Consider the following 10,356-nt stretch of genomic DNA (forward strand, 5'->3'; position numbering starts at 1 on the left):
TACTGTAATGCAAATAATACATAACAAAAATCTTACTTGGAGTCAGGCTTTCTTTCCATCAAGTTTGAAAGTGATACAGTTCTCATTTCCAGCAAGACTCAAAAGCATTTCCAAAAACAATGAGGACACCTTCTGTGCAGAGTGACCCCAGAAGCAGCTTATTCTGAGCAAAAAATCCTATGTATTATTTCATAGACTCATGGAAACGTAGTGTTCAATTAAAAGGGCAAATCAGCTCCCAGAATATCACACTCATGATAAAACTATCCTTGTGATGTAAAAGTCTGATCTCTGGCCTCAAGCCTTTGTAAACTTTTAGAGCTTTAACCTCCAGGAACAGACTATACTGCATCACATTCTGCAAAGTAAAGTGGATAACATGTACTTTTTTGTGTCTGTCATACACACAGGAATGTTGTGTATAGATATACAACTCAACCAATGTGTCCCCTTCTAAAGATGTGCAACTCTGATGTAAATTGAGATTTCAATTTGGCAACAAAACCCCTTTAAACAGTAGTTCTATTTTTGTTAAATCACACATGCCACTTAGCCTTCTAAAAAAGACAGAGAAAAAAAGGAACACAAAGAAAATGTTAATTCACCACTAGTCCCTGTGCCACCCTTCCCAAATAGTTCCTGTCACTTCTAAAGACGATATTACCTTTCCAAACATTTAAATTAGGAGGAAGAGAGGCAGATCTATACTTCATCAGCATCATTAATTATTAAAGTGTTTTCTCTCCTATATAGCTCACATCATAGTTGGATTGTAGTTTACTTGGGATTTTCATGTTAGGTGTTTACAAAAACTTGGTCACTGGTACCATCAGGCTCCCCTATACTCCATTCAGACAACTTAATCTTGAGCCTCCGGGCTAGGCTCTCTTATGCCACCATTGCCACCTTCTGTTCAGCTGTACATGCTCTAACTCACCAGATTAGGACCCAAGACTAAGATTTAGGGGAGCCCAAGCTCCAGAGAGTAAGTGTCCACAGCCAAATGGGAGGTCTTGCTAGTATGGTTGGGGTATTAAGTCTCTAATAAATTGCTGCAGTGGCCCTAAGAGACCAGGAACCACTTGTTTTATTACAGAGAGGAGGAAGGTGGAGAGGATTGAATGAAAACTGATATTCAACTTGGTCATGATCAGTTGTGGTAAAATGCTGAAATAGATTTGATGTTAGTTAGTAAAAATAGATGGTTTCTTGGGGCTCTACAACAGCACCCCACCAATTCCCCTTCACACACTCACTAAGCAGGAAAAGGTCTCAAACAGGGATGCATTCATTGCATCCTGAGGAGACAAATAAGAACCAAATGGAAGTAGAATATACCCTAATTACTCCTGGGGTCTACAGTTCTCCTCAGCCCCCATACACCACTATTTCCAAGAGCTCTTCAATGGATTAAGTTCTTAAAACACATACAGATTTCATGACCACACGGAGAACCCTCTGTTTTGATGTTTGCAAACAGGCCCAGAGCAAGTCATTAGGTCAGCTTATCTAGACAGCTGAGAAACAAGGCAGAGATTTCCACTAGCAGAGCAGCCCTGCGTGTGGGCCTCATCAGAGCCCAGTGGAACGCAGTAACAGGACCAACCACGCAGCAGGTTGGGAGAAGGGACTCTGGTGCCAGGGCAGACTCCATCCCGATGGGGTAGAGAGCAGAGTCTGTGCCAATCTGAGGGCACCAATGAGGCCATTCAGTCAGCGACCCCAGCTTCTTAGAAAGGGCCAGCAAATGACCCGATCCGCTACCTGGGGCTTGTGGGCAGAGCCCTGGGTGCGTTTGCAGCAGGGGGTGAGCTCTGCTCCAGGGCAGGAGTCGCCTCAGGTGAGAGGCGGTCACTGGGAGGGGACTGTACTGGAAGAGGTGGGAGCTCAGTGGAAGTGGCTGCTAAGGCGGGTAGCGGGGAGGGGCCTCTTCTGAGGAGGGCAGTTTGGGGGAGCAGTTGAAAGGGGTCGGGGGTCACGGGGTGGAGCCTCTCGGATATGCCGGGGGTCACGGGGAGGAGCCTCTTTTGGGGGGAAAACACCAGAACGGTGCACTGGGGAGGGGGCAGGACCTGCTCCCTCCCCCAACCCCGTTTGCCGTTTAATTACGAGCTCCCCGGCCCGGCCGCTATCCCCGGTGTGTGGGGGTGGCGGGAGTTCCCTCCGCGGCACCCGCGTTCCCGTACCTCGCGCACAGCCCGCCGGCCGCCATCTTCGCTCCCCTCTCACGTGACCCGTTATCCGCCGTACCGGCCGGCGCCAGCGTCACGTGACGGGGACGCGCTCTTCCCTCGGCCCCCCATCATGTGACAGACACGGACAGCAAGATGGCGCCGTTCAGTGAGGTGAGTTAGTGAGGGAGATGCCATGGACGGGTGGAGGGAGGGTGTATGGCGAGAACCCCAACAAGGGTCCCCTATAGAGTTATATAGGGACTAAGGGAAGTGCAGCGTGGAGGTGGCTATAGGGGGCGCTGCTGTACGCGAGCCGAGATGGCTACTGTAGAGGCGTGTAGGTGCCAAGCCCTGGGTAACGTAGGGCTAGCGTGGAGTGAGATGGGGCCAGGTGCGCTGTGGGGGAGCGTGTCCGCTACAGCGGCAGGTTGGGGGTGTTGTTTCATACAAGGGTCCGTGTGGGGTGTGAAGCTGAACACGAGAAGTGCAGAGAGGAGGTGAGCCTGTTACGGTGCAAGCTCCTGAAGGGGAGAGGGTCGCCTTGGCTCTCCTGCTGCACCGAGTCCTCTCCCTGACCCGTAGTTTGCTACTCACTTGGATTTTAATTCGGGTGAGCAGCTCGAGGTCAATCCCAAACTCTCGTGTAGGCTTGAACTCGACTTGCTTCCCCGGGCGAAAATCCGATATAGATCTAGAAAACGGGGCAAGGACCTGTCAGTAGGAGAGGGCAGGGAAACCTTTATATGCAAACCAGAGGCGGAGGAACAGTTATTGGTCAACATGGTGCCTTCACTGCTATTTGAACCGAAGGTAGTTAGCGAACCTGAGTAAAGAACACCCCTCTTTTTGCGGGGAAGACATAGCCGTGCTAAAGCCCTATATAAGCCAGTGAGAAAAGACATACTGTGGATTTTCAACAGATGGGAAAGCTGAGTCTTGGGAGCTGAGTGATTTAATACAGTGATACTTTGTTTTATACCAGGTGTCTGCACCTTCCAGGAGGAGTAGATTTTTTATGCTGTTAGTCACTTCACTAAACACACAAAATACACTTCTGTCTTCCATAGTGTCTTCAGTATAGTGTCCCAAAATACCATAGTGGGAGTCGAATAACAAAGTAGAAAGTGGAGAGAGAAAGAAATTAAGCAGTATAGCTAAGAATGAAATTATGTTTTCTATTTTAGCTGAGATGTGAAGTCAGATGAATATCAGAGGTGGAGAGAGAAATTAAATCTGCTCTAGCTGTCAGGAACTGTAAAGGAGAAGTCGTGCAACTAAATGAAAGAACAGGAGGTTTGTACTAACTGAAACAAATATAAAGAGGCAGGACCCATGAGGCAAATAAGGAAAAGTCCATGGAGGGCTTTAAAACAAAAAGTAGATCCTGAAATGAACAAAGAGCATGTGAAGATGTTTGAGTATGAGAATAACACAGTCTGTTCCGTATGTGAGCAAGTGGGACCCTCCCTGTCATTCTGTAGTTTGAAGAGCTCATATCTGGAGAGATCATAGAGAAGGGAATGGCATACAGTTGAGGCAAGAAGTGATAATGATAAAATAGCCCTCATTACACATCTACAGGTCAGTAGTTTTCAAATCACGCTGTAGCTGCATTAAAATAGCAGACATATGTAAATTAATATTTGGGATTTCAGCCTTCTCAAGGTGCTTTCACCATCAGAACTAGTTACTTTCCCATTTGGGTACGGTAGTTAGGTGTCATTGCTTTTGGTAGCTGGAGTTCTTAAATGTCCATCTTGGCCAATAACTGTTCCTCCACCTCTGGTTTGCATATAAGGGTTTCCCTGCCCGCTCTTACTGATGGGTCCTTGCCCTGTTTTCTATATCTGGAAAAAGACAGAAGTGGGCTGCTCAAAGCCAGTATTGGCCCTGCATGAGGGAGAATTGTCACAGATTACTTGTCCTAACTATATTAAATTAATTTTCCTCCCATTGTTTCAAAACTGAAAAATAATTTGTTGGATTGGGGAAAAAATACATGTAGTTTGGCTTGGCTGTATAGCAACAATAAAAATATATTGGTTGCCAAAAATTAAATTAATATTTCAGTCCCTGTCAATATAAATTCCGAAAACCTCTGGAGAAAATTCAGACAAGGATTATTAAATTAATAATACTAAGACCAAAATTCTGCATAAACCCACTCTGAAAGGGAGGATTGTCAGTCATCATCATCATCACTCCCATAACCACATTGGTCATTGGGGCGCCATCACTGATGAGCAATCAACCAATTGTCTCCACCCATGATGATTGTGTGTCAGTGCTCGAGTCTCCGCAAAGTCCATTCCTGTCCACTCTTTTATGTTGTCAATCCATCTCTTCTTCTGTCTACCTCTTCTTCTCTTCCCTCATACTGTCCCATGGAGGATGATCTTGGATAGGCCAGATGATTTTGCTACATGGCCATACCACTTCAGTTTGTGCTTCTTCACAGTTATCAGGAGGTCTTCATATGACCCAGCACGTTGGGTGATGTCACAGACCTCTTCATTAGTGACGTGGTCAAAGTAGGATATGTCTAGGATTTATGGAAGTATCTCATCTCTACTACCTGTATTTTCCGTTCAAGTCTTGCTGTAAGGGTCCATGTCTCGCACGCATACAGAAAAATGGAGATGACCAGTGCGTGCAGCATTTTCAGTTCGGATTCCAGGGAGATGTTCTTGTTCCTCCAAATTGGCTTTAGCTTTGCCACTGTTGCTGTTTTTTTCTAAGTTCTTGCCAGAATTTCTGCCTTTGATCCTTCATCAGTGATGATTGCCCCCAGATACTTGTCTCCAGCTCTTATCCACTGACAGTGATATGTGAGCTGATCCCATCACATTTGTTTGTCATCAGCTTGGTAGTATTTTGTTTGTGACCCAAGGTTTTGTCTTCTTACGGTGTTTTCCAAGGATACCCATTGCTGCTTCATTCATTAGAGCGTTGAAATTGTTGGTCATTGATTGTCAGTACCAAATGTAATATATTATTGGATGGCTCAATTAAGATCATTTTCAGCCTGGTAACATGGTGACACTCACAAATACTAGATGAAAATCAGATGCAAAAACAGGATTGTAAATATAAATTTAGTGCATTGATTTTTTTGTTACCTAAAAGATTTAAATTAACACACGAGAAACAATCCAAGTGTCATAATTATACTTCATATATGGAATTTGATACAGAAAAGAAGAAGCTCCTTTCCCTTCCCTGCTTAAACTCATCAGAAACAATCTAGAGTTTCAACTCAGGTTATCTAATCCAATGTGTAATATATGGGAGTGAAAAGGTCAGCCCTTGGGCAGCTATTCCATAATACAAATATGGAAATTAATACCATTAAAGAACTCAAGAGGAATATTAATTGATCAGTCTTGACTTATTTGCAGCCATTATAGCATATCCCATGCGGGAAGCCCATTTTAGGAAACTGTTAAAGAGGGAGAAACATGAATTACAGGAAAAGGCTACTTTAAAGGGCCTGATCTTCACCTGGTATAACAAAATGTTACTGATGTATCTAGGAGATAAGATTACCTTTATGGAAAAATGGGAGAAGGATCTAAAAACAGATATTCCTTTGGAACAGTAGAAATAGAAAAGCAAAAATCTCAACTACTTGATGTAACCGCTAAGGAAAACTATTACAAAATATTTTTTTCCATGGTACCTCACTCCATTTAAGCTCAAGAAAATATATATGTAAAAGTCAAATGCTGGAAAGAATGTGAAGGAGTAGGAACCTTTCTGCGTGGATGGTAGGAATGCCCTAAAATAATGGTATTTTGGAGGAAAATAGCATATAGAATTTTCAAAATAACTAAAGTTAGGCTACCCACAGAACCTATAGTGATTCTATTAGGTTACAGTCCAAAGGAGGCTATTGAGTCAGGAAAGGCCCTATTGAGAACAGATTTGCTACTAGCAGCCAAATGCATGATTGCTAGTTCCTGAAAAAGGACAGATCTCCTAACGCTAGTGACATAGAGAAAGTACTGGAAATCCTTTCACTGCCAAAAAATGACTGACAGCCTTATATAAGTAGATTTTATAATGTGTGGTTACCATGTTTGGAATCTGAACAGACTTAAACAAGAGAAAGATATTAGCCCAACACAAATGGGTCTTTTAAAGGTAACAACTGCAGGTTATGAATAAGATTTGTTAATGCTTGGATGAAAAAATCATGTATGTTAATGACAAAATAATTTTTGTTTATTAATGGCACAGATCTGTGCAGAAGAGACTGACTAGCTAAGGCTGTGAAATGGGAAGGGAAGGCTAGGAAAGGTTCCCTTTCAGCAATTGGGAAAGAGGCTGAGGGCAAAGTGTAGGGAGAGGTTGAGCTGGATAGGAGCAAATACCTCACCTCAGAATTGTAATGATGTGTAAACCACTCCTTAAGTATCTAAATGTAAATTTACTCAGACTGACTTGGGAGAATATGTATGAACTGTATTTCTAGAACATTTTCTAAAGTGAAATAGAATACTGTGGCCAGTTTTCAGGTTGAGTCTGAGCTGTGCTTTTAGGGTACATGCAAGCTGTTCCTCTGTAACGAATGTGGCCCAGCAGTTCTTCTCTTAGAAACAAACAAACAACTTAATACAAAGGTACAGTGGACACTGTGTAGTCCCCTTGTAGACAGAAATATGTTATATTTGGTTCCTAGCTACCACTAGAATTGCCAAGATCAACCAAGTTCCAAAAAACAGTGGAATCTGTCCAGTTTAGACCCATATGACCGCTTCTTTTTCTTTGACTTTGATGTTTTCTCTGGTACTCATATAATGTAAGCCTTATTGCTTATTTGAGAGAACAAACAGTGAGGTAAAGAAGGTGATGCAATAAGTAAAGCAGTCAGTCATAAAACTAATAACAGATGAAAGGAGAGACACTCTGAGGCAAAGGTGAATAGATGTACATTAAGATAAGTGGACGTTTGCACAATAGTCTGGAGTATTTGATGTCTTGTTCTATCACGGAGGCTTTTTCCTCCAAAGTTTTGTGTTTTCTGCATTTGTTTAGAATCTTTTACTAATATTTATAACTGAATAGAAAGTATCAGCTTGGACAGAAATTCCAAGTTATTTAGTACTACTAAAGAACTCTAATTAGCCAGGGGAGAAGGGCCAGATGGGTTAAAATATTGGAGAATTGCTATTTTAAAGGGACACTATAGATTTGTCACATTTATGTCTGAATAATTTTACTTACCAAAATCAGAAATAACCCCTAAGATTACTATAACTTGAAAGATTTTTAGAGAAAGAAAATACTCTCTCTCCTCGGTTTGTTTATATTATATATATGACAGTGCTTTGTGTAGCGTCAGTTTTCCCTTTTACACAGCAACACTAGAGAGAAAATATTTTTAAAAATAGGACAATGTGACTGTAAATCCACAGCAAATCAGAAGAAAGGAGATAAAGGTCGTTTCAGGTCTTCCCCTTGCCTCTAACTCTTTTTATTTTAATTGACCAGTTTTCAAGTTGACAGTGTCAATTCCTTTTTTTAAAACACATGAGTAGCCATTCTACATCATTTTGCTTCTGATTTGTTTTGTTTTGTGTTTCAGTTAATTTGTACCGTTTTGTTTTTTTTTTATTTTTTTAATTGGTATGTTTTAAAAGATCAAATGTTGCTTATGGTACAAACAGTATTGTCAGGTCTATCAATACAATGATTGCTGATGTAACATGCATATTTTCATCGCTTCTTTAATATTTATTTTATATAGCACCATGGCATGTGGGTGCATTAATTTCACTTCATTCTGTAACAAACTCATCACCAAGCTCTTCGGTCTTTAACTTACAGAGATGTCAAAGTGCCCTTTCCAGTGCAGTCCTTGTGAGTGCTGCTCTTTAGTGCTTGCATACACTCCTTGCAGAATATAAAGCATTCCCTCTATGCTTTCAGGAGAGAGGAAAAATCTGGCACTGCAATAGAAGTATTTAGTATTTGCATGTGAATAAAAGTACTGTGAGATTTGGCTATGGCATTGCAAGCTGAGTTTTCTGATTTTTGAAAGCAGTAGGAAATGCTAGTTGATTTATTTCCATCTTTTGATTTTATTTTTCTCATGACAGGAATCAAAGCTTTCAACTGAGCTTCAGAAAATAATGAGGAGGCGGCCTTGGGTATTCTAGTAGTCTCTTTAATTTTATTATTTTGTTTGTTTTTATAGGCAATGCAGTAGGATGAAAGTGAACTTTTACTAATGGACCAAGGACTCTATTGAAAATTTTGGAATCTGACAGTTGTAAAGATTCTGAAATCACAGGATGCCGCTGACTGGAACCATGTTAAACAAACCAGTGCTTTTGGAATCCCTGATTGTGTTCATCATTGTGTTGTGTGTGCACACAGTAGTTTGGGACCGGTATTCCTGGTGTGTTGTTGCTCTTGCTATTCAGGCTTTTTATGTCCAATTTAAATGGGACCGTCTACTCCGACTGGGTGGGGCCGTATTCCAGTTTCGGACGACAGCTAACAGTGGCCTACTACCAGCTACTATGGTCATCCCACTCCTGGGGATTGTGATGAAGGAGAGATGCAAGGCTGCTGGCACTGTGTACTTTGAACGTTTTGGCATTGTTGTGGCCTCCACAGGCATGGTGCTAGCCCTCTTCCTATCTGTAATAGCAGTTGGCATCACAAGGCCTGTTCCAACTAACACCTGCATACTTTCAGGCATTGCTGGCAGTATAATCCTCTATACCATGAAGTATTCTTTAACTGTTTCTGAAGTGATAGAGGTTCTGGAAGTGCTGCTTATTTTTGTCTACCTCAGTATGATCTTGCTTTATCTGTTGCCTCGATGTTTTACTCCTGGGGAAGCATTACTTATCCTTGGGGGTATAAGTTTCATCCTCAAACAGCTCATTAAACGCTCACTGAATGTGATAGAGGGCAGAGGGGATCCTGTACACTTCGTCCTTCTAGTGGCAGTGGCTGGGGTGGTCCTTCTTGGGATTTTCTTCACTGCTCTCTTCTTCTTCATGGATTCAGGAACCTGGACATCCTCCATGTTTTTCCACATGATGACAGCAGTGCTGGGACTGGGGGTCCTCATGCCTTGGCTTTACCATCTGATTCAAAGGAATCCCTTGCTCTGGCTGCTCCAGTTTCTAGTTCAGACACAGACAAGAGTTTACCTCCTTGTGTACTGGACCCTGTTGGCTGCCTCTGCGTGCATGGTGGTTCTTTACCAGAATTCCAAGAGATCATCTGAATCTAAAAAGCACCAAGCTTCAACCATAACCAGAAAATACTTCCATTTCATCGTGGTGGCTACTTACATCCCTGGGCTAATTTATGACCACCAGCTTCTCTACATTGCTGCAGTGCTGTGTCTGGTAGTGTTTATCCTTTTAGAGTACATACGATACTTCAGGATCAAGCCATTTGGCCAAACACTCAGGCACTTGCTGACTCTCTTCTTGGATGAACGAGATAGTGGACCTCTGATCTTGACTCACATTTACCTACTTGTTGGGATGTCCCTTCCAGTGTGGTTGTTCCCCAGGCCTTGTGCTCCGAAAGGTACCCTGCCTGGGGGAGGAGCATTGGTTCCCTACTCTGGGGTACTGGCAGTAGGGGTGGGAGATACAGTTGCCTCAATTTTTGGAAGTACAATAGGGGAAATCAAATGGCCTGGGACAAAGAAGACGTTTGAAGGGACAATGACTGCCATCTTTGCTCAGATCATTGCTGTGGCTCTTATTCTGATCTTTGATGGCAGAGTGAACCTGAACACCAGCTATGCCTGGATTTTGGGGTCCATCAGCTTAGTTTCCCTTTTGGAAGCCTACACTACCCAAATAGACAATCTGCTCTTACCTCTCTACCTCCAGATACTGCTCATGGCTTAGAGACATTGCCAGGAACAGAGACTTTCTTTCTAGCTAGGGGTGATAATGAGCCATGCATCCCTGTTGAGAGCTCAGTTGAGCCAGTTTGGTACGAAATGCTATATTTGGAATAGCGGGTAGAACAGCTAATGACAAAAAGGAAATAGTTCTTCAACTCTTAATTTACAATAAAAGAAAAGGCTTCTTTCTGTTTGTTGTTTATTATTTAATAGCTAAAGCAGCACTAACTGTTGCATCCTCTCAGAGGAGTAACAGGAAACCATCCATGTGATACTGTGATTCGGATAGCTGGTGAT

At 42.5% G+C, this 10,356-nt stretch overlaps 3 protein-coding genes across 6 annotated transcripts in view; 2 read left to right on the forward strand and 1 right to left on the reverse strand.

Moving 5' to 3' along the window:
• Positions 1 to 2,212, reverse strand: part of NUP188 (nucleoporin 188) — a 44,879-nt gene extending 42,667 nt beyond the window's left edge. The window contains exon 1 of the mRNA XM_050927084.1: positions 2,173 to 2,212. Within this exon, the coding sequence (XP_050783041.1) occupies positions 2,173 to 2,212 (40 nt within the window). The remainder of the gene's footprint in view (positions 1 to 2,172) is intronic.
• A 95-nt stretch (positions 2,213 to 2,307) lies between these two features.
• Positions 2,308 to 10,245, forward strand: DOLK (dolichol kinase). 4 transcript variants are annotated; one of them, XM_050927033.1, is made up of 3 exons: positions 2,315 to 2,345; positions 3,359 to 3,467; positions 8,374 to 10,245. In XM_050927033.1, exon 3 carries the CDS (start codon positions 8,471 to 8,473, stop codon positions 10,058 to 10,060), a length of 1,590 nt encoding a protein of 529 aa, XP_050782990.1. In that variant the 5' UTR covers positions 2,315 to 2,345; positions 3,359 to 3,467; positions 8,374 to 8,470; the 3' UTR covers positions 10,061 to 10,245. The 4 variants fall into 4 exon arrangements, with proteins under 4 accessions (XP_050782988.1, XP_050782990.1, XP_050782987.1 ...); XM_050927030.1 differs by having other exon boundaries at positions 2,327 to 2,345; positions 3,157 to 3,467; XM_050927031.1 differs by lacking the exon at positions 3,359 to 3,467 and having other exon boundaries at positions 2,308 to 2,345.
• The window catches only part of KYAT1 (kynurenine aminotransferase 1), an 86,800-nt gene continuing 78,769 nt past the window's right edge, over positions 2,326 to 10,356 (forward strand). The window contains exon 1 of the mRNA XM_050927039.1: positions 2,326 to 2,345. Within this exon, the coding sequence (XP_050782996.1) occupies positions 2,328 to 2,345 (18 nt within the window). The 5' untranslated portion in view covers positions 2,326 to 2,327. The remainder of the gene's footprint in view (positions 2,346 to 10,356) is intronic.

This window comes from Gopherus flavomarginatus, chromosome 17, assembly GCF_025201925.1.
Source record: "Gopherus flavomarginatus isolate rGopFla2 chromosome 17, rGopFla2.mat.asm, whole genome shotgun sequence".
NCBI lineage: Eukaryota > Metazoa > Chordata > Testudines > Testudinidae > Gopherus > Gopherus flavomarginatus.

Coding starts and splice junctions, on each gene's coding strand:
- DOLK (XM_050927031.1), top strand. CDS start 8,471: ATGCCGCTGACTGGAACCATGTTAAACAAACCAGTGCTTTTGGAATCC.